At 37.5% G+C, this 25,056-nt stretch overlaps 1 protein-coding gene across 1 annotated transcript in view; it reads right to left on the bottom strand.

Annotated features, from left to right (window-relative positions):
- Window positions 1-25,056, bottom strand: part of AKAP6 (A-kinase anchoring protein 6) — a 354,014-nt gene that overhangs the window by 264,380 nt on the left and 64,578 nt on the right. The window contains exons 2-3 of the mRNA XM_069464086.1: window positions 14,823-15,074; window positions 3,443-5,209 (exon numbers count right to left, since the gene is read on the bottom strand). Of these exons, the coding sequence (XP_069320187.1) occupies window positions 3,443-5,209; window positions 14,823-15,074 (2,019 nt within the window). The remainder of the gene's footprint in view (window positions 1-3,442; window positions 5,210-14,822; window positions 15,075-25,056) is intronic.

The raw sequence follows: 25,056 nt of genomic DNA, 5'->3' as shown, positions 1-25,056 counted from the left end.
TGGGTAAGACTTAAACATAAGGCATGAAACCTTAAGAATCCTAGAAGAAGATGTAGAGAAGACCCTTTCAGACATCGGCCTAGGCAAAGAATTTTTGAAGAAGGCCCCCAAAGCAATCACAGCACCAACAAAAATAAATAAATGGGATCTGATCAAATTAAAAAGCTTTTGCACAGCCAAGGAAACTATCATTAGAGCAAAGAGACAGCCTACAGAATGGGAGAAAATATTTGCTTTCTACACATCCAATAAAGGGCCGATAACAAGAATCTATCTAGAACTTAAAAAAATCAACAAGAAAAAAATCAAACAACCCCATCAATAAATGGGCAAAGGACATGAACAGAAACTTTTCAAAATAAGATGGAATAATGGCCAGCAAACATATTTAAAAAATGCTCAACATTTCTAATCATTAGAGAAATGCAAATCAAAACCACAATGAGATATCATCTAACCCCAGTAAGATCAATCTTTATCAAAAAATCCCAAAACAACAAATGCTGGCGAGGATGTGGAGAGACAGGAACACTCTTACACTGCTGGTGGGACTGCAAATTAGTGCAACCTCTGTGGAAAAGAATTTGAAGATACCTGAAAGAGCTAAAAATAGAAATACCATTTGATCCATCAATTATCACTATAAGGCATCTACCCAAAAGAATAAAAGACATTCTATAATAAAGACATCTGCAACTGAATGTTTATGGCAGCACAATTCACTATTGCAGGGCTGTGGAAACAACCCAAGTGCCTGTCAATTCATGAGTGGATTAATAAAATTTGGTATATGTATACAATAGAATATTACTCAATTATAAGAAACGATGGGGATCTAGCACCTCTTATATTTTCCTGGATAGAACTTGAGCCCATCCTCAGAAGTGAGGTATCACAAGATCAGAGGAATAGCCTCCACATGTACTTGCCATCAAATTGGCACTAACTGATCAACACTATGGTGCTCACATGGTAGTAATATTCTTCAGGGATTGGTGGGTTGGGGGTGGGTACACTCACAACTAATATGGACATGGTGAGCATGGTAGGGGGGAAAAGGCACACCTCAAATCATGGTTTGGGTGTGGCAAAGTCGTAACGTGTAACCAAAATGTTTGTACCCCTATAATATCCTGAAAGAAGGGAAGGGAAAGAAAGAAAAGGGAAGGGAAGGGAAAGGAAGGGAAGGGAAGGGAAGGGAAGGGACAAGGGACAAGGGAAGGAAAGGAAAGGAAGAAAGGAAGGAAGGAAGAAAGAAAGAAAGGTGATAAAATTTAAATAAATAAATATGCTGGCTCTGGGTTCAAATCCCGCTTCGCACACACTAGCTCTGAGGACCTGAGCAAATTTCCTAATCACATTCTGCCTTAGCTTCTTCATGTAAAAAATTTCTACTTCCTAGAACTTAAGTAAACAAGGTATATAAAATACTTAGCACACAGCAAACACAAAATTAGAGCGCAAGGAGCATTAGTTATTATGGTTGTATTATTCTCATTCCCTTTCAGAGAAGTTGCTGTGGATGCCTGGTAAACAAATTCTAAATGCCTTAGTGTGGCCTTCAGAGCTTTGCAGCAACCAGGTCTATTACAGATATGGAAACTTTCATTGATCTCTGATCACAGACTTTTCCATTGGGTTAACTCTCTTTGTATCCCCATATCCATGCTCATTCTCATTCCCACTATGTTCTAGTTTAGGCTCCTCCTAACTGAAATGCCCACCTTCCTTCTATCTAAATCCTACACATTCTTCACAGCCCAACTCAAAGTTTAATACTTCACAAGAACTCCCCAGGAAAATTCTAGCTCCACTGATATTATTTCTTCTCTACAATACTACAGTATTTATATGCAGTACATATTGATGGCTTCCTTATAGAGAGGCATGAGAACATTTAGTTCAATGTATGGGCTCTAGAGCAGACTCCTTGGTCTCTCTCAGCCTCAGTCTCCAATAAAAAGTGGTTGATATTAGGGTTGTTGTGAGGATTGGATACAGAAATACTTGAAATACATTAATAATTATTATCTTATTATTATTATATATTTCTGTTAACTTTTCCCTTTTATAAATGTGCATTTTCTTCTTCCAGATTATTCTATCCATATGCACTATAATTTAATCCGGTGTCAAGCATAATGCTGCTCTCAGAGTAGTGTTCAACAATGAATGGATGTAAAAATAAACTGGGAGGGCTAGGTCCAAGGTAGCCACAGGGGTTACATCAATATTCTCTATCCAATATAGATGGCTCCTGAACCTTTTGTTCTCCCATACTCATAGTTTCCCAGTGAAGAAGATACTATAACCCCTTTCAGGGAAGCAACACGATGTTATAGAAGAAAACTAGACTAAGAAACCAGAAGACATGGGTTTGCGTCTCAGCTTTCTAAGCAAAAGGGTCTGTCTTTTTATTTATCTGTCTATGTATTTATTGTACCTTGGGAAAAACCACCTAAGCTCACTGAACCTCCGTTTCTATCTCTGTAAAAGGAGAGTAATCTGGTGTGACCTTCCTTCTTCACTGAATGGCTACAAAGATCAAGTTAAAAAAAAATGCATATGGAAGAGCTCTGAATATTGTAAAGTGCTATGCAAATTATGCAAGGCATGGTCATTTATATGTCATCAAACAAGAAACATTATAACTATCCCATTAACAGGATCTATTTCCAATGGTCTTATGAAGAAAGGGCCATTACCACAATAATCATAGTGAATCTTTTTGGCCCTGATGCTTCTTAAAGAATTAAATGACAACTTATATTATGGAGTTCAGTCCTGAGAATTTTTATAAGTTTTTGTCCTCAAAGATTTAATCACATCTAATAATTTGTTCAAAAAGTACAGATTTACCCAAAATGTCAATTCCTCATCCCAAAGCCCATGAGTGGTACATGGTATAGGTAGTATGGTTATTAGCCAGAGTTCTCAAAGAGGAGGAAGAGGAAAGAAAAACAAAGATTCCTGATAAATTAGAAATTTCTACTCTATTTCTATAAGAAGGTAACACTGGAGATGTGGACAGTATTCTGAAGTCAGAACAAACAAATCAAAAAGCACTGAGGGTAACGGGAATATTCCTTTCATGTATTCCTGAGGAACTTGTGAGTATATAGCTATTGTTCCATTTTATTTTGTATTATATCCAAGGGGTTCCAGCATTCATCAGTCGCCATGTTAGGTTCAAGCAGTATCAACAGAGAATTCTATACCAAACAGGAACACATCAATCTAATGCATTGACAAGGGCAGTTCCTAGTGATGCATACTCTGTCATATGCAATGATCATTGTGCTTTTTCTTTCCTTTCTTTGGGAGTCAGGTTTATAAAAAATAGCAACACATTTTATAACAGATTGTGGAGGGGTTGACCTTCTGCCAGTATTATTTCCAAAAATCAGGTGAGAAATCATTCAGGTTAAGAAGACCATCTTACCTCTATTTTTTCCCATATGGCTTCGTAGTTGTCCTGGTGCTGAATATCTTGCATCAATTTCTGAATTAAAGCTGATTTAGTAGCAGAATGGCTATCATTTTTCTCAGAGGATGAAGCTCTCTCTGATTTCTCATCAATGTATTTTTTCATGCCAGAGAGAGGCGTACATGATTCCTCATCCGAAAGAATGTCACTCAGGGGCCCAGATTCAATACTCTCCCCCAGCGAAGAGGCTATGTCACTGGATGAGCTTGGAGACACCCTGCCTAATCTTGTATGTTTCTTCTTGACATGGTATGTTGGATAGATCTCAGAATCTGAATTCATTTCAGACAGCTCCCAGTCATCAATATTCTGAATGGTTTCTCCTCTGGGTTTCTGAGGCAGAAGCTTTGTTAGGTTTTCTAACTTCAAAGCTAATACTTCTGTCTGCTTAAGGTGAGAGGGCAGAGCTAGGTATTCATCAGAGCCATACCAAGCCTCCACAACCTGACCATTCCTGGTGACATGACTTGGGGAGGAGGAGTAACATTTTTTGCTTTTGTGTTTTGAAAGAAGGGGCACTGGAGACGTGATCTTGTCTGAGCCAGTAGAGGAGTCACTGCTCTGAGTAAAAGGTGGTGAACTGGATGTTTCTGACTGCACTAGCAATTTGGTTTTCCAACTTCTCTGATTACATGGTTCAAGTGAGGATGTAGAAGCAGAATTTGTATCTGGACCCTCTATGGTCTTAGAAGTACAAGAAGGCATTCCATCTGGCACTACTGAGCTCCTTGTGCCTTCAGCTTGCTTGCCTGAACCAGTTCCCCGTTTAGGTGTTCGGCATGGAGGCACCTCTTCTGAGGTTTTCTGTGGCTTTTTAAGTTGAGGTTTCTCTTTATGGCAGTCGTTAAGCCTTCCCAGGCTGGAAGAGATTTCTTTAATGTGAATTCTGACTGTATTTTCAAGGTTCCCATCCCCCACCTTATGCAAACACTCATAAGACTGGCTGGCAGCAGAAGGGCCGTTGGGGTAGGAAGACTGTAACACCAGGCAAAGCTTGGATCTGTCAGGAGGATCCACCAGTGAAGGAGTGCTTCTGCTCATCTCAGGCTTCAGATCAACCATCTGCTTCCTTCCATCACTGCCTTTCACATCATTCTTAAAAGTTTCCTCTTTAAGAAAAAGCCCTCTCTTTGGCAACGTGGGCTGTGTGGGAGAGTCCTCATTATAATTAAAGCAATCTCTGATGGATCGCTTGGGGGTTGCATTTTCACAAGGAAGAGGCTGTTGGTTCTTTGCACCAAGATGGGAAGAGGAACTGGATTCTTGCTTCACAGTCTCAGAAGAGGGCTGAACAGCATTTGTCAGAGCTTCCCCTGAAGATGACATCTCCGGTGTTATGCCTGGTTGCTCTTCAACTGCAGAAGTACTGTTTTCCTCACATCTGCCTTTGTCATCTGCTGAAAGAGATACTTGGGAAGCCTCTTCACTAACTGCTTCACTGCAGTTGGAAGGGATGGGGTCAGCAGCCACTGTAAGTAACCCAACACTTCTGATAAGCTCGGGAAACTCCTTTTCCATCTCACTGTAGCTCCAAGAGTCAAAGGTTTTGGTTTTGACCTGGCTAGAGGTCATGTCCCCCAGGCCACTGAGCAAATCCTCACTTGGACTGTAGTCAGACAGTTCGAATGCAGTAATGCCACAATCCAAAGACAAGTAATTCTGAGAACATTTGATAGTTAACTGTCCTGAGTCATCCACTTCTGTTAGAGAATCAAGCCGGCCCTGAAACAGACAATGGCAACAGTGTCAGTAAATGCAACATCAATTATACTCAAATGCTGTTCAAATGAAATTTCAGTACAGGAAGCTATAAAAATCAGAAATGTATCAGTCTCAATTGATTCTGGCTTGACAAACAGAAAGGCATATTTTCACATTGCTTGATATAGTATCTTGTTTATTAATCTAGAGCATAGAGCCTCAGTAGAAATGGCTATTAAGGCAAAAATATCCATTCTTGCCTTAACTCTCTATGCAAAAATAGTATACTGTTCATTTAATAAGCATGTCATAAGTGAAGCCTTAAGTAATAAAATTCCTGGGAACAAAATAATGTAAAAGTAAAATCTCCATGAATGTCTGTTTTGATTTTTGCTATCACTCCAGCACAGTGGCTAGCTCATAATGGATACTCAGTAAGTATTTTTAAAGTAAAAGGCGAAAGATTTATTCGTTTTGAAGAGAAACCAGAGTATTATTTTTAAAGTGAAATGATTAATTATACTGTGCCAGTCATGTTAAATATATATTCACATATCATAGAAAGGTGAACTACAGAATTTGCAAATACTAACAGTTCAAGATCAGTTTCAGTTTGGCCTCACCCTTTTGAAGGTGAACACAAGTAATCCTGGAGAAAATTAATGGGTGCCAAATTTCATCATCTTGGCCCTATCTCCTTCTTCTTGCATGTACTTCTCCTCCGAACCCCTATTGGTATATATTAGATACTAAGTGCCCACCTCCCTTACTATTTATAATTCCAGGTAGGTTGATTTGATTTGAAATTCTCCCATGTTAAAAATTAGTACTGTAAGCAAGTATTTTTAATTTTTTTAATCTTTAATTATATGATTAAGGCTTTTGTCTCATTACTAATGCAATTTCTGATATCAAATAACAAGTGAGGAGATTTTTGACTAATGCTTCGTTTGGGGTAGAAGAACCCCTGGAATCCTATTATGCCTACCAGGGTGAAGAACAGCCTGGTCTAATCTTAGCCCTTTAGGAAATGAGGGAAGAAAATTGAAAAGTGAAGCATCATTATATCCTCAGACCTCCTTTCTCCTGGAGGAGGAACTGGGGTGAGCCAACTGAATCCAGATCAATCTCATGTGGCTGCTGGACCCTATGTTCCTTACAACCAGGTTATCCCAAAATCTAGTCGACTTACGAGGGTACCTGTAGCCCTCAGCATAGTGATCTGCATAGAATAAGCACTCAAAGTTACATATGTTGAATAAACCAATGAGTGGATGAATGATGGAATTTTGGAATGCCTCTCTATGCCTTCATGTAATTTCTTCCTCTGATTATGCAGTTTTAGTTGACTCCAATACTTAAAAGCCCCAGCTTCAGAGTCAAATTCTGGCTCTAGTACTAATTAGCTATGTGACTATTAGGCAGTAGCTTTATGTCACTAAGCTTCATTTTCTTCAACTGTAAAAAGGAAATAGTAAGAGATGCCATAGGAGTGTTGAGAGGCTTAAAGGAGATAATATATGTAAGACATAAGTCTGCTATATGGATAAGTGCTCAATGAATGTTTACTCTTAATATATTATTATTTTTAGTAATAAAGTATATTGAGTTTCACCAAGTTGAGAGTTATTGCTAATGCTAAATTATACTGCACAAAGTGAGAATTAATATTAGCTGCCAATCTCAACAAAAGTTATCTAAATGAAATTGTGTGACTTTTGTGCTTTATACCCAGGCCAGGCTCTTTATATAACAATCAGAAGCCAAAAAACACCAAGGAATGAGTCAGTCAAACAAAAGCCATACTTTATGCAGTTTTTAAGAATAATAGTGAAATTCCCAATTTAAAAGCAGGTTGTATTTTTTAAAAATATTTTAATTTGGTTGTTCATTACCCTGAACTTACTCTTTTACAAAAGTAGTATTATAAAATTATGATTAAATGCCAAAGATATCCCATAAATAACAAGTTGAAATTTGCAACATGATTTTCTATTATATTTATCACACTTACTGTACTGTAGTACTTACATGAGGTTAAAGAGGCACTAAAGAAAAGTTTCTATAATAAATAGAGAAAAAAGCAATTTGAGAGTTCAGATAAAAATTAGACCCCCAAAAGTGTCAGCTACCTGCCTTTGGATAAGCAGGGAACACTGTGGCCTTGCAAATACATTTGGTCCCCATTGTGGTGGTCATAGCGCCTTAAGACTAGGGATACTGTCTTGCTCAGAAATAAAAGGTGCACAATCATGTTAGATGAATATATTGCTAAATGAATATATGAATACACTTCAGAGAATAGACTGTGGTTGCCTTTTCTTAAATCTTCAGAAATCTCTAGCCAGTCTCTAGTTTGGAAAAGAAAAATACCATAATCAAAAACACTTACTTCTCCAAAGGAAGCCCTCTCCTATCCTATTCCCAGCCAGACTAAATCTCAATCAGTAAGATTTGGGTGATTGTCACTCGGAATAACTACTTTTTAATCATATTTCATTTTTGCATTTTTATTTATTTATTTAGAGACAGGGTCTCCCTCTGTCGCCCAGGCTAGAGTGCAGTGGTGTCACCATAGCTCACTGCAACCTTAATCTGCTGCGCTCAAGCGATCCTCCTGCCTCAGCCTCCTAAGTAGCTAGAACTACAGGCATGTGCCACCATGCCCGACTAATTTTTCTATTTTTTGTAGAGATGGGGTCTTGCTGTGTTGTTCAGGCTGGTCTCAAACTCCTGGCCTCAAGCAATCCTCCCACCTCAACCTCCCAAAATGTTAGGATTATGGGGGTGAGCCACTGCACCAAGCTCATGCTGCATTTTTGAATATGAAAAAAAAACTCTCCCTGAAAAAAACAAAAAAGCAACAAACAAACAAAAACAGCACTTAGTGTTTCACCATTCAGAGGCAATTTTGAGAAAAGAAAATTCTCTGAGAAGAGAAAATTCTCTGAAGTTTCTCACAGCAGATGAATAATGAGTATCATCTCTTAAAATATTGCTTAGTCATACTAATATTTTTAGTCCCATTGCTTCCTTCCAGACCTCCTTCCCAGACAGTTTTCTAATGAGTATACGTAATAAATTCTCAGGAAGATATGGAGCTGGGGATAAGTGCATATTGGCTATACTGCCCTTTTTATTTCTGAAATATCACATTTAATTGTATAGTGCAGGGAGCTATGTCAGAGCTGCCTAGCAATGTCTCTCCACTCAAATATACCTCCACTTAATTGTTATAAAGCAGCTTTTCATATGAAGGTGACATTTTATGGAGGTGGCAATTTATTCACTTTATTGCTAGCTTCAATTTTGTCTAAGGCATCAAGGGAACCCACTCCCTTTTTTCTCTAATTTGAAGCAAGAAATTTTGCTTTGTTCTTTACCTATAATTAAATTAACTGAAGCCTACTTCCAAATACCTTCTTAGATCTTTATTTTTTTAACACCATATTTTGCCACTAACTGAACATGAGATTTAATACTTATAATTTCAAGATTTTAAGATCTCCCTATTAAAATGTCCCAAGGGCCTATCAGTGCCCATTGCTACTTAATGGTGTCAGTTTTGAGAAGAAAGTCAGAAATAGAATTTCATTCTTTTAATTATGGGTACAGTAAAAAATTTTATATGTCCCTCCCTCCCCTGCTCCCCTAATTTCACTACATGGTATTTGTTAAACTTTAATTCCTAGTATATAAATTGATGGGCCTCTTACCAGAATGCCACAGCCCCCCAGAGTTTTCAGACTATATGGACTGGACCTTTTTCAGGTTCCTTTAAGCTCTACCATGCTGGGATTCTACAATTGTGAATGCACTCCAGAGAGCAGCAGTGACTGAGAAGAGCAGTAATGACAGGGAAATGTGAAGCAAAGCAAAGGTTGGTTTTTGATGGTCAAGAGGAAAAATACATAAAAATCTTTCAATATTTTCATTTATACTATATTCATAATTTTTAAGAACTTCCATTTCCTAAGGGCTGAAATTATAAATTAAATAGTTAATCTCCATGATTAATTCCCAGTCCACCAGCCTAAAATACTATCTCCCTTCTATAGCTAAAGTAGTGACTATCTACATTACTTAATTCAACTCATCAGACTTTTATACATAGCAATATGAACTAGATGCTATGGGAGAGATAGAGATGAATACAATCTGGAGCCAACCCTCATATAGTTCAAACTGTAGCACATATTTTTTCATGATACACATCAGTCTGTGATAATTGCTAGTGGAAGAACTCACAAAGTACTATGTGGTGAGCACTCTGGAAGCACCAATGCATTCCCACAGAGAAGGTAAGTATCATTTAGGTAAAGTGCTCATGAAACAATATTATTGTGTTAATATTATTAAAGAGTCATCACTACCTATGTGACATTACCTCTCTCGACCTCAGTTCTCTCCTCCATCTTAGGATACAATAATAACACCTATAAATTGAGGATAACAGCACCTGCCCTGTCTACCTCTCAGAAGTATGTGAGGATCAAACAAAATTATAAAGGTGATTCCTTACGTGTGTTATTCATTTTTGAATGCATACTACCTTACACATAGTAGGAAATCAATAAATATTTAGAGAAGGTAGAAAGAAAAGAAAGAAGAAAGAGAGGGAAGAAAGAATAACTATTATTATTAAAATAGAAATCAATCAAAAACTGGTTTGGTTTTGTTTTATTTAGTTCTAGATTCATATCCTTAAGCATTCGTTTAACCACTGTTAAGTTCAGTTTTTCCATCTATAATTGCAACTGTTTTAATACTCCTTACCCTCCCTTATCAAATGAAACAAATAGAAAGTATGTATCACAGGGTCTGGAATATAGAAAATTTCAGTATAACACATCTTTTACACAATTTTGAGCTTTGCCTTAAAATGTTTTTTATTTGTTTGATTGTTAACTGGTTTTATTTTAGTAAGGCATTTGCAAATTTGTTTACTAGATGGTAACATGGTCTGCTCCATGTTTAAATAAAGAATAAAATTCATATTTTTTTCAGGGAGAGAAAGAGATGGAACTTTCCATTTTCTTGAGTTTCAAACTTCCTCATAAAAATGACTCTGAAATTCAACTACTTTCTCGTAAGATAAAAATGAATCCCCTTTACTATGAATAGAAGGACATCTACTATTCTAGTTTATCAACTTTGTTTTTGTTTTTTTTCTGTTTTTTAAAAATTTTTTTCACCATTTCCCTCTTCATTCCACAGATCTTTCACAGCTGAATTTATTCTAATAAAGCTAAGAATTTTATCCTAATGCCATTCCAGTTTTCGACAATTCCAATATTCTGGCAGAAACAAATAAAGCTAAGCAGTTTTTAAATGTTTTCATGGAGTCACACTAGAAGTGCAAAAAAATAGTATCAGAAATCCAGTTTCAGGCCGGGGGCAGTGGCTCACACCTGTAATCCTAGCACTCTGGGAGGCCGAGGCAGGCGGATCGTTTGAGCTCAGGAGTTCAAGACCAGCCTGAGCAAGAGTGAGACCCCGTCTCTACTAAAAATAGAAAGAAATTATATGGATGACTAAAAATATATATAGATAAAAAATTAGCTGGGCATAGTGGCGCATGCCTGTAGTCCCAGCTACTCGGGAGGCTGAGGCAGGAGGATTGCTTGAGCCCAGGCATTTGAGGTTGCTGTGAGCTAGGGTGATGCCACGGCACTCTAGCCTGGGCAACAGAGTGAGACTCTGTCTCGAAAAACAAAAAAAAAAAAAAAGAAAGAAATCCAGTTTCAGGAAGTATGGTAATGGAGGCAGAACTTCAATTCATAGAAAAATACTCACAAAGCAGATGAGTGAAAATCCACTGTTCCTTTACTACTCATACAACATATTCTTACCTCTCTACAAGTGGACTAAAGACTGACCAAAAACATAAAAATGCACTAAGTTGCTTCCAATAAGAGCCATAAATAATTGTTGAGTTTATACCGTGAGAGCCATAATGCATGCTACTTAATGTAAACTCACAACATAGCTGTAAAAACAGTGGCCAGTAATGTTAGCTTCTATGCTTTTCATTTCCTGAACTACAACTTCATGAATGATACAAGATCAAGTAAGTGCCTGATGAATGTATTCCACAAAACAACAATAACAACAATGGAACAATAAACCCTAAAGCACTGCTATATCCCCAGCTCCTACAACAAAGAGTTGATGGGCAATAAAAATTTACTGAATGAATAAATAAATATGTAAAATAAATTGGTTTGAATTAATGATTTTTAATGTCCCCTCTGGCCGTAGAAAGGAGGCAGATACAGTCACTGATCAGTACCTGATGTTGAGCAGAGCTAGCAGAACACATGGGGAGAGAGGAATAAAAGCACGTATAGACTTGGGAGTACCAGGTAGATATCTAAAGAAAGATCTCTTTAGAGGCTGAACAAACCTCCCTCATCTCTGATCTCCATTAGCGCATACTCTGGTGGATAGCAGATTTAGGGAAGAGTTGATCAGCTTGGGATTCTTCGCAGTCTCCCATAACCACAGGAGTCACAACTGAGAACCTTCTACGGCTCTAACTTGAAACGGTGGCATCTGGGAACTAACACACAACCCACATACTCATCCTATGGTTACTCTCCTGCATTCTACATCACATCCCCAATGCCACAATAACAGGGAGAGCTAATTGAAAATGAAGACTGTGACTTAAAGTTAGAGGTGAGCGTAGTATCTTCTGATTCCCTTCTAGGTCCTGCAGGGAGTTTGCTACAGCAAGAGCATCTTTATTTTGAATAAAGAAAAATCAACAAGAATAAATCATTTATGGGAATTTTTCACATGCTACACATCTGATAAAGGACTGATAACTAGAATCTATTTAGAACTCAGGAAAATCAGCAAGAAAAATCAAACAACCCTATCAAAAAGTGGACAAAGGACACGAATAGAAATTTTTCAAAAGAAGACAGAGAAATGGCCAACAAACATATGAAAAAATGCTCAACATCTCTAATCATCAGGGAAATGCAAATCAAAACCACAATGAGATATCACTTAACTCCAGTGAGAATGGCCTTTATCAAAAAGTCCCATAACAATAAATGTTGGCGTGGATGCAGAGAGACAGGAACACTCTTACACTGCTAGTGGGACTGCAAACTAGTGCAACCTCTGTGGAAAGCAATATGGAGATACCTTAAACAGATACAAGTAGACCTACCATTTGATCCAGCAATCCCATTATTGGGCATCTGCCCAAAAGAACAAAAGACATTCTATAAAAAAAGACATCTGCACCTGAATGTTTATAGCAGCACAATTCACAATTGCAAAGATGTGGAAACAACTCACGTGCCCATCAATACATGAGTAGATTAATAAAATGTGGTATATGTATACGATGGGGTATTACTCAGCTATAAGAAATAATGGGGATATAGAATCTCTTATGTTCTCCTGGATAGAGTTGGAACCCCTTTCTACTAAGTGAAGTATCCCAAGAATGGAAAAATAAGCACCACATACACTCACCATCAAATTGGTTTCACTGATCATCACCTAAGAGCACATTTAGTAATAACATTAATTGGGTGTCAGGTAGATGTGGGGGGGAGGGGATGGGTGTATACATACATAATGAGTGTGATGCGCACTGTCTAGGGGATGGACACGCTTGAAGCTCTGACACAGGCGGGTTGGGGGGCAACCTACATAACCTAAACTTATGTACCCCCATAATATGCTGAAATAATAAGAATAAAGAATAAATCATTTATGGGAATAAATATAGAGTTGCTTTGTGTTATTGATAATGTTAGAGCCACTGAAACATTAATAAATTAATAAGTTAGTCAATTATGAAACACTCATTATAAGGCCTTTTCATTTTATATATTTATATAAGTGCCTTATAAACTCATAGAATACATATTTTTCACAAAACTAATAGTAGGCCACTAAACTGGGTATACTACACACATACAATGTATCCATACACGGTATCCTTTTGTATAGTATAGCCTCTGCTTAGCAAGCATAATACATTTTTCTATAAATATATGTCAATTTTATTTGAAAATGGGAGAGTTCACTTGTATTCAAATTTATAGTGACTATTCTTAAGTTATCCATCAAGAATAACAACAACAAACTCATTAAAGTACTCAACATAAATAAGAAAAATCAAATATATTGGTTATATAACATTCTAATGTCCATTTGATTCACTGCAGCCAGAATGATTTTTCTAAAACATAACTCTAATCATGGCAGTTCCCTGAACAAACACTTCTTTTATCCTCAAAATAAAGTCCAATTCTCTTAATACCATTTTAAAAGCTTTTTATCTTCATGATCTGACCTCCAATTAGCTATTATCCCAAATCCTGCCTCCTGGTCCTTTGAATAGTAGCTCTCAGAGCCTGCCATTCTCTTTCTTACCTCTGGGTCTCCGATCATCCCATTTCTTCTGTCTAGAACATTTTCTACTTCTGTTCACCAATCTAATCCTGTCTCCCCTTCAGGTTCAAAGTTAAACTCACTTCTGCAAAGCCTCCACTGTCTGACTTAGGTGACCCTTTCTCTGTTCTCCAATGGCATCTTATAGACTTATTACAGTTTTGAGAAAGAATAGGAACTGGACTGAGACTCTTACCCCTGACCACAGAATTCAATATAACTCAACTCAGCTATTCACAGAGGGCTGAAACAAATAGCTTCCTAAATGCCAAAATTCAGCCCACACCCATATAAGAAAAGAGCTGAATCATCTGTCTTGTGAGTAATGTTTATTAAGGCCACTAAAACAAAACACTGACACAAGCTGATAAGGTACCTGGCTACAAAGAAACCAGACCTATCCAGATATAACTGCCACAAGCCAGAATAGACCCCCATACTGACCTTACCCAGACTTTTTACTCATTATAATCTCATTTTAATGCTAAAAATCATGCCCAGGGATGGAGATTTAACATTCTGAGACATACCACACATGAATAAATCTCCATCTCTTCATGCTTATAAGTCACCCTTTTCCTGCCTAAGCCTCTTTAAAACTCTTCCTGAAGTCCCCTTGGGAAGCCAACCTAAGGACTCTTTTCTTTGTGCTATCTCCCTTGTGCTTGAACATAAGCCTCAATAAAGTCTTGCCTGTGACTCCCATTCAGCCTCTTGTTAATTTCTATTACACAGAGAGCCCAAGGGCCTGCGCCAGTAGCAGTCTGGCCTTAATGTCTGCTCACTAGGTTCCATTCCCCACTAGACTCAAAGCTCATGAAGGCAGAGACCATGTTTTGCTCATTATCATATTCTTATATGATATTATATTCTTATATGATTCTAATATCATATCATATTCACCTAGTGCCTGGCATATAGTAAGTGCTCAGTAAGTATTTATTAAATAATTGAAGGAGGAAAGGAAGCCAGGTTAGCACCAGTAACTATGGATGGTATCTGTGCAAATTACCACATATGAATTAACTCTGGTCTAAACCCCCATTCACATTAGAAGTACCCTAGATTCTGGTCATTACACTTAGATGCAAAGCCTGATTCAGGGCCTGCTTATTTACCTACAAAGAATTCCTATCCCATATCTCTAAACTGAAAACATTCTCAAATGGTCACATTTGACAAGGCGTTACTTGGCTTCAAATAAAAAACTCACCTCCTTTGTCTCTTCGGAGAAAGCTTGCAGAATGTCCGTCTGTCTGGTGTAGTTGCCATTGGCATCCTGCAGCCCTTGCAGAATGCGCTCCCGCAGAACCAGCACTGAGACTCGGAGCTGGTGCCAAAGGAGCTGCACTGCGTGAATATCCACTATCACATTGACAGAGTAAGACAGCAGCTTTAGGGAGAATTCCGTTTCAAGAAGGGCATGGATTTGCTCAACATGATCAGAAATATCTTCACAAATGTCCTGCAGTAAAGGAAAGCAAAATATATGAGGACAACTTTGCTTTATCCTGGAGGGAGGTGGGGGTGGTAGAAAAGGTCACTCTTTCACCTAACACCAATCATCACGGCCAAAAGTAGCTCATGTTGGATACCTGGCCTTTGTTGTAGTTCAGATACATAGTAGCAGGCCATATTCCTGTACACTGGGTCTTTGGTACATATAGGTAAAGTAATCTTTTTCGAAACCACAAAAATCTTACTATTCTTTCTGCTCCCCAAATTGAAAGTTCAACTAAGACAAAAGGTTTAGCTCACCAATCCACTCTCTGTTATCACCAATCCACTCTCTGTTATCTCTGTTTGGGATTCTGGAAGGGAGCCAACAGCTGTTCCATTTGCTAGCAGTGAGCTATACTGAGCATGCAATATTTCAGGATAGAAGCACCATCCAGACATCTAGTATGAAGAAAGACAAGCCAGAACGTGTACTTCATAGGAGCTCCCAGCCATTCTCAATGAGCTATGGGATATCTGGTGCAAGGGGCAATTGTCACTCTCCCACAAGTACATGATTTAATATTTAAATTCACAGTAGTTATCTAAATTTTCAACCTGTACTTTGTAAGAGAATCACTCTTAAGAAGGAAAGCCAGAAAAATCCCAAGGATAAAAAAAGACAAAATAGTTTCATTTTTTTTAAGACCCAGACATTTTAAACAAAAGCATTAATAAATCAAAGTTTCAATCTCCTTCACACATACTATTAGGTAGGAAGATTTGGTATCTGACATGTCAACTGTTCTTACAAGTTCCCAAATTTCCACTGTGCTGTCAGAGTCCAGCAGCATGAAATGAGTAGCATCAGTGGTAGCATTTACTTGGGCAATTTATGAGACCATTAAGCATCAAAATGATGTAGGTGTCAGCTAAAATGGCTCAGTTACTCATTTTTAGTTGTGCATCAGTGATTTTTAAAAAGGAGCTTTTATTTATGATTTTTGTTAAAGTGAAAATTTTAAGATAGTATTTGAGCTCTGAGCCCTATCTTTAGTGTCAAAACAGTCATTCTATGCTGGAAACATAACCTTCTGATTTCATGTAATTCAGTTACTTTTTTAAAAAGAAAAACTAAACTATACAATCTGTATTTAACAATGTACAATAACAATAGGCAAAAAAAGATCTATTGAAGAATGATGGGAAATTGTGCTGAATTTGAATTATACAAATTATTATATAATTCTAATGAATGCTCCAATATTAGTTATTGAGCATTGGTGATAGTGGTACAAATTGGTAATAATAACTTGAAACAGATTAAAAGTTTAAACCAAATGGACTTTGGAGCCTTAATTAGGTAATGTTCTTGCAAATGTGGCCAATGAGTTAATGCAGTTCAAAAGAAATTTGGGGCAAATAAATTACCCCTCTAACCAGTACATGGTAACCAATCACAGCCAGATTAGCTAGTCTCTGCTAGCCTCATCAAAAAGAGCATGGCTGTAATTGCTATCATCAGATACTCCACATTACCTGGGATTTCTAGTTGAAGCTTCCACTCCATGTATTCCCCCATACCCGTTATTCCCAGTATCCTTGACCACCACCCCAAAGCAAATGCCCTGTATCTTTTGTCCTCTTAGGATGCTCATTTCCATGTTGTTCTGTGTCACCTTGGGACACTCCCTCTCTCTCACTTCTGACCTCTTCCAAATTCTCTATGCTTTCCTGACCCCCCACCCATTGTAAAAACATTCCTTAACTTCTTTATAGAATGCTACATCTACTTCCTGTTCTCACTCAAACCTAATTCTGCCAAGAATACTGTTTCCCCTGTTGCCCTCCCAGGGTAGGGTACTCATGCTCCTATCCCTCATCTAAGAGATGGGAGTAGGGCTGATGGGGGAAGGCAGGCCTTGGTGTCTCTTTGCCATTTCAGCATTTCTGATCATTGACCTTTCACCCTCTTACTAACACCTTTCTTTCCCAGAAGATGCCTACTATCTTCTAAACCTTACTGTCTTTCTCCCTCATTGCTGTTACCTACATTCTTCCTTTTCATTCCTCAACGTTACATTTAAGAATGCATCTGGTTCACATTTTACTCTCTCCATACCAAGCATACCATTATCTTAGGTAATTTCAATATTCACACTGATGAACCAACAAACACCGCAGCCTCAAATTTCCTTTACTCCACAGCTCCCAGGCCCTTCATACCCATTCCACTGGGACAAGTCTCTGCCATAGATCTACTCTGGAGCTGTCATCACTCCACCTTTGTAACAATATCAGAAAGTCCCCTATGCCACCAACCTCTCTGTGTTCAACTTTTTCACTCCTATCTCCCACTATAGGTGCTCTACAACCTCATCCAGGCCACCAGCGCCTCCATGGACCCTTTTCCTCATATATCATCCCGCTCCTAGCATAGTATTTATGGTGACCAACCACTCTCTTGGCAGTGATCTCAACTTCTTCACACTCTTGATTTCATAACTCAGATTTGTTAGCCTCTGTCTCCTGAGTCGCACTTTGATCCTACAGATGCAGGAGAGGAAAAGGCTTGGGTAACCTTTACATCACTGGCTCAGAACAGCTGAATAGGCATATCTTATCTACTCCACACCATCCCCCAATATGAAAGGTTATGTATAGTCTTGGCACTACAAAAACTTCACGTCAAAGCACACGCCATACACTCCCCTTACACATGATTTGGCTTCTTCATAATGGATGTAGGAATGTAGTCACAGCCAGGTCACAGGTTAAGATTGCCAGGCAACTATCCAGGGGAAACGATCTATAAGGGACACTGGTGCCGATTATCTTAGGTTTACAAACCCTACTCCTTCCATAACTAGGAAAGGTAAATTGGCTCCATTCCCACAAGAGCAGATGGGCCTTGAGGGAAAAGAAACACTCTCCCCATAAATGCTGACCTCCCTCTGTTGAGTGTTTGGCAATGTGCATGTGCAATCTTTGCTGAAATTCCGAAACTAAATAATGCATGGTATGTGCAACTTTCTGAAGTCTATTAATTTAATTATTTTGTGTCCTCTACTCTGCCACCAGTTGTCTACTTTGACAAAAATCACATGAACACACAAACTGTAGAAAAATAACTACAGATTTATGTGTATGTGTTACGTGTGTCCCATTCCCCAAATGTGGACTTTCCTTTGAACATTTGATGAGAGATTTGTTTTGAGAAAGGTAACTAATTCTGAATCTATAAATACTTCTTAATAATAGAAAATCTTATTTTCCCTGGCCCTGCAAATGTTGAATAAATATATGAAAAATAATTATAGACACTGTAACTACAAAAGATAGAAAACTTATAGGGGCATGGTGACACATGCCTGTAGTCCTAGCTACTCAAGAGACTGAGGAAGGAGGATCACTTGAGCCCAGGAGTTAGAGGCTGCAGTAAGCCATGATTACACCACTGAACCACCTGCACTTTAGCCTAGGCAACACAGCATGATCCTGTCCCCAAAAAAGAAGAAGAGAATTAGTTTGAAGATTCTAATGCTTAGCCCCTTAACAACTGCCAACTTGTTGGACATTTTTATGGAAGAAGCTGATGATTATGGACATTCTTTTCATTTTAATGCAATCAGATAACTGGATATTAGAGACTTTTAAAAACAATTTGCTGAATGGCTGCCTCCTAGCAGGAACTTTTTGGAATTAAAAGGCTCAAAGAGATCAGACTATTGGAGGCCCTGCAGGGACTTGATTTAATTAGGTGAAGTGGAAGCATGGGGAAGGGGTGTGTTGGACCAGGGCCTAACAGATGCATGTAAGGAATCACTGGTCTTCAGACTCGATTGAATCCATGAGTGGAGCAGATGGCAACTGAAACCCAGACTCAGCTCACAGGGCTGAACTGCTCAGTGGACAGCAGATTTGCGAGCCCTGTAGTGCCACTCAGGGGAATCTAGCAATTTCAAGAGAGTCACAGTTTTTTAGGAATATAAAAAGAAACAATACCTTCAGGACCAGATCTCTCTCTCTCTCTCTCTCTCTTTCTCTCTCTTCAGGATCTATATACAAAATATTTCTCCCTATCTGTGTACTGCGAGTATTAACAGGAGATAAAATCTTTCATTCTACAATGAGAGATTTTTATAACACTAAACATAACAACGACTGGTTAAGTCCTTGATAATTATTAAATGATATAGTGACTAAAATTCATAGTGAAGTGTAATCACCCAACAAATGCTAATGTTTTATTTTAAATTTTTTTTATAGAGGAGAAGGTGTTAATGGTTAGAAAACTGAAGTCTATAGAGAGGGTAAGGTCAGGAGAGGGATGAAGATGCTGAAGACTGAGTGACAACCATGAAACCTTTTCCAACATCGATGGGAGAGATGATTAAGTCCACTAGTCCATCTTCTATAAAGCAGGTTGTTCCTGGAAACTCACATTTCTTAGCCTCAGCTTGAAATTATCCCATTTCTCCGGCTCACACCTAATTCTTACCCATATTCCTATCAGTTCCAGCTCCTCTTCTCAGTGTCATTTCTGCCAGACCTTTCTTCTTTGACCTTTGGCTTCCTCTCCTGATTACCAAGTATGCCTCACCTGAGACAATGGGACCATGGATCACGGACAGATCCACCAGCCCAGACTTCTCTCACTCTCAAGACTCCAGAGTCAGTCTATTGCCCTTAAGGCAGATCCCACCCCTTGTAAGTCATGTTCAGGAACAGAGAGCCAGAGGACTTTGAAAAAGTGAAGGCAGAGGAAAGGGAGAACAGAGAGGGGTGGCCAAGGACAAACTCTGTAAATCTTCAGAAGTTTGCCTGGAGCTGGCCCTGTTATTGTGTACAGTTACAGATAATCAAAACTATTGTTTCTAACTTTCTATGAATGTTATTATTTGGCAACAGGATGCTGTTTCATACAATTTATGAAGATTTTACCATTAATAGAAGGGGTCACAGAGAATTTCTTTATTTCTGTATGTGAACGTTTTCCCCTACTAGAGGGCTGTTTCCATAGGATCTCTTTATATAACTAGTGGCTACCATTAAGTTGGCCACTCAAAAATTTTGATGATATCCTGGGCACAGTGGCATGTACCTGTGGTCCCAGCTACTCGGGAGGCTGAGGTGGGAGGATTGCTTGAGGCCAGGAGTTTGAATCCAGCCTGGGCAAGATAGCAAGACCCCACCTAATTTTTAAAATAAATTAAAAATATATATGTAAAGAATTTTGATGATATAGATCTCCCATTAACAGACTGACAATGAACAAAAATTAATTTTGGTAGATAAAATTGTCTAGTTTTATTTTTCAGTATTATCAATTGGTATTAATTGCTTTAGCCACTTAAAATCTTCCATGATTCTATATGAATTTCATTCATTTCCTTATATTTTTTCCTCTAAGATGTTCTCCAGCAAGTTCACTTAGATGGCTAAATCAGTAGATGTCTCAAAAAACAACAAACTTTTAATTTTAAATTAAAGATAGTTTTTAAATGTCCTTCAAGCAATAATTTTTTTTTTTACAGATATTCAAATTGTCCCCAGCTCAACCTATAATTAAGAACAGAAGGATAATGTCTTTAGAAGTGAGTTACCCCAGTGACTATGCTGAATACCTACTATGTACTAATCAATGCACTGGAGACACAAAGATGAATAATGCCCAGACTTGTCCCCCTGGAGATCCCTGCTTCAGGGGAGGGATAATATAATCAGAAATTGCCATCAGGAAGGTAAGTGTTCATGGAGAGTACACAGATGTGGAGGAAATGGGAACAAAGAGGAAAGGAGAAAGAAAGCTTTTCAAAGGAAGCAAAGTTTGGGTCTTGAAAGAGACAACCAGGAGGATGAGGTGAAGAAGAGCATTCCAGTGAGCAGCAAGTGTCAGTGTTATCTCCATAGTTATGGACCTGGGGTTTGGTGGCAATTTCTTAGACATGACACCAAATGTAGAATTCATAAAAGAAAAAAAAAGTACTTTAAAATTTAAAACTTTTGTTTTACAAAAGACATTTAAATTTTTTTAATTTCACTTTAACTTTTAAACTGACAAATAATAATTGCACATATTCACAGGGTACATAAAGATGTTTTAATATATATAATATACGGTGATTGGATCAGGGTAATTAGATGTCCATCATCTCAAACATTTTTCATTTCTTTGTGTTGGGAGCATTCAATATCCTCCTTCTAGCTATTTGAAACTGTATATTATTGTTCACTATGGTCATCCTACAGTGGTATAGAACACTAGAACTTATCCCTCCTAATCTAGCTGTAATTTTGTATCCTTTAACAAATTTCTCCCTATCCCTCCTTTCTCCCTACTCTTCCCAGCCTCTAATATCCTCTGTACTAGTTTTTACTTCTATGAGATCAACTTCTTTTAGCTTCCACATATGAGTGAGAAAATACAGTGTTTAACTTTCTGTTCCTGGCCTATTTCACTTGACATAACGTCCTCCAGTTTCATCCATGTTGCCACTAATAACAGATTTCATTCTTTTTTATGGCTGAATCATATTCCATAGTGAATATATACCATATTTTCTTTATCTATTCATCTGTTGTTGGACACCTAGGTTGATTCCATATGTTGGCTTTTTGAATAGTGCTGCAATAAACATGGGGGTGCAGATGTCTCTCTAATATAATGATTTCCTTTCATTTGGATAAATTTCCAGTAGTGGGATTGCTGGATCATATGGTAGTTCTATTTGTAGTTTTTTGAGGGAACTTCATACTGTTTTCCATAGTGACTGTACTAGTTTGCATTTCCATGAATAATGTATGACTTTCCTTTTCTCTGTATTCTCTCCAGCATTTGTTATTTTTCGTCTTTTTGATAAGAGTCATCCTAATTGGGGTGAGATGATACCTCACTGTGGTTTTGATTTACATTTCCCTGATTATTAGTGATGTTGAACATTTACAAAAGACCATTTTTAAAAAAGGAAAAGATAAGCTACAGATTGGGAAAAAATATTTGCAAATCACATATCCAACAGAAGACTTATATCCAGAATACATAAAGAACTCTCAAAACTTAACAGTAAGAAAACAACCAACTCAATTATAAAATGGACAAAAGAACAAACACTTTACCAAAGTGGATATAATGATGGCAAATAATAACATGACAAAATGTTCAACCTCATTAGCCATTAGGGAAATGAAAATTAAAACCACCATGAGATACCAGTATACCTATTAGAATGCCTACAATAAAAAAATTACTGACAATGCTAAATGCTAAGGACTTCCAGAGCAATTGGAACTCTCCTATTTGAATTCCTTTGGAATTCAAAATGGTACAGTCATTCTGGAAAACAATTTAGCAATTTCTTATAAAGTTAAATATACAATTACCATATGACTCAGAAATGTCACTCCTAAATGTTTATCCTAGAGAAATGAAAACTTATATACACAACAAAAATGAAAAGAAGCTCCACTCACAATCACCAAAACCTAAATGTCCCTCAATGGGTAAATGAATAAACAAACTATGGTATGTCTATACAATATGTAGCCATTTTTTAAAAATGAACCACTAATACAAGCAACAATTTGGATAAATCTCAAAGGCATTATACTAAGTGAAAGAAGCCAGTCCCAAAAGGTTGCATTGTATAATTCCATTTATATGACATTCTCATAAGACAAAACTACAGTTATAAAGAATAGATAAGTGGCTACCAGGGACTCGGGGCAGGAGGGCATGACTACACAAGGGAGTTTTGGCAGGTGATGGAACTGTTCTGTATCCTGATTATAGAAATGGTTATACAAATCTACACCTGAGTTAAAATTTGTAGAACTTTACACTAATAAATAAAATCAATTCTGCTGTATGATAATTTAAAAAATAATAAAATAAAATAAAAGCAGTACATAGTCTCAGTAAAATAATGTACAGTCTCGGTAAATGAATATAAAAATTCATTTGGGAGAACACACCTGCCTTCAGATTCTTGGAGATTACAACAAGCACAACTCTTAGGGTAATGGCACTGTGATCATCGGCACTGATTCTACATAGTAACTCTATATAGCTTCCGCATTATTTTCTGGCAAGTATAGAAGAAAATGAAGCTAATTTGGAGCTCATCTCAAAGTAAATTAAAGCAAATGACAATAGTTAACCATGTATCTTCAAAGTTGCAAATGATTTTTTTCCCCACAGATATTACTGTGCTAATGTGGGAAAGTGACCCTCTCCATTATCTTGTTTACTTCACAGACAGCACAGTAGCTCCTGTGGCATTCAGCAAGACTCACAAAACAAAAATTCAACCAAGCCAACTGCTTTCTTCTCTCAACCTTCTAGATATCCTGCAGTCTAAAAATTATGGCTGCTGTCTCCTGTCATTGAGAAAGGAATCTTCTATGGTTACCCAAGTAGCTGATACTAATGCCGACATGGTCTGAGACTGTTTACAAATAAACTCTAGTTGATTGGGTCAGTTGTTTTTGTATTCTTAAAATTTGGTTATATGCTTATGTAAGAGGTATGCTTTTTCTTTTTTGTAGAACAGATTACTGTATATTTTTTAGTTGTATCTTATTTCTTCCAGACAGATATAGGGCTGTTAAGGTAACTGTTATGTATTTAGCCAGTATGTCCAGTTTTCACCAGCTTAAGAAAGAAAAGAAGGCACCCTTCTTGTGATTGCTCTGATTTCTTACTAGAGGGAGTGTGACTCCTCAGCTCCTACGAATTGTCCCTTGGAGGGAATCTCTTTGCTGCCTCATCATGATGTCACCATACCCATTTTCAACCATTCTCAAAACATCTTAAAGGTTTTCCTGTGAAATTACAAGTGTACTTGGATCAACATTCTGCTGCAAGAGCCCCAAATTGCCAATCTCCAGAGCTCTGTGTGCATCTGGACGGTAATCTGTCCTGTCAGCAACTACTCCACCCAGGTACTTGGGAAGCAAAGTTTCACAAAGTCCCACAAACATAGCTCTTCCCTCTTCTCTCTGCTTCTTGCTTTCCCACATGCTATTCTCCAAAAGCAAATTTCCCTAATAACTACAACCTGCCTCTCCACAGGAACAAACAGTAATCAGCAGGTATTTCTCCATTCATCTATAATACCAAAGAATGTTTCTCTTTCTCTTCCCCTAAAAATAATGTCACTCTTTCTCCCAAAACACTCTTGATTTATAATTGTGTAACTGCAGGAGATACTCAGACAGTTTTTCTAAAACAAAAGTAAATTGAAGTCTACTTTTAAAGAATTCTCTTTATTCCCACTTCTTTTTCCTATCAGAGTTTCAAAAATCTTGGACTCTCATCATAACCATGGCATTCCATTACATTTAGAATTAAAAGTCTTCATTATCTAAAGTCAGTAAACAAGAGAGAAGTAAACATAAGATGGCAGTAGTGTACACATTTTGGTCTTATTGCAAAATGCCATGTCATAATTTTTGATCATTTTGTTTACTAGTAATTGTAGAAATGAATGGATTAAAATGTATCTTTACTCATATGCTCAACATGTGTGTGTGTTTATTAGAAAAAGCTGAGAAGAGATTCTTACCTAATATATGTACTTTTTATTTTTAAATACAAATCAAGGGATTACCACAGTTATTGGTAATGCAACTCCAAAGTAAACCATTTGAAATTGCAACTTTATACAAAAACTTCCCATTGCAGACTACAATGTTATCTTTAAAAGTTGACTATCAAAACCGTACTTTCTCCAAAAAACAGACCGATGGATGTTCCTATGACAAGATATTTTTATTTACCCAAAAGCAAACTACCCCTCTCAGTAACGTAGAAATAGAGGGGAACTTCCTCAACTTGATAAAGAATATTTATGAAAAGCCCATAGCTAACATCATACTTAACAATGAGAAACTGGAAGCTTCCTCACTCAGACTGAGAGCAAGTCAAAGAAGTCTTCTCTAAGCACTTGTTGTCAACATAATACTGAAGTCCTAGTTACTGCAATAAGACAAGTAGATGAAATAAAAGG

Source organism: Eulemur rufifrons, chromosome 2, assembly GCF_041146395.1.
Source record: "Eulemur rufifrons isolate Redbay chromosome 2, OSU_ERuf_1, whole genome shotgun sequence".
Lineage (NCBI taxonomy): Eukaryota > Metazoa > Chordata > Mammalia > Primates > Lemuridae > Eulemur > Eulemur rufifrons.
Note: the sequence above shows the minus strand (reverse complement) of the source record. Positions and strands in the feature narration are given on the sequence as shown.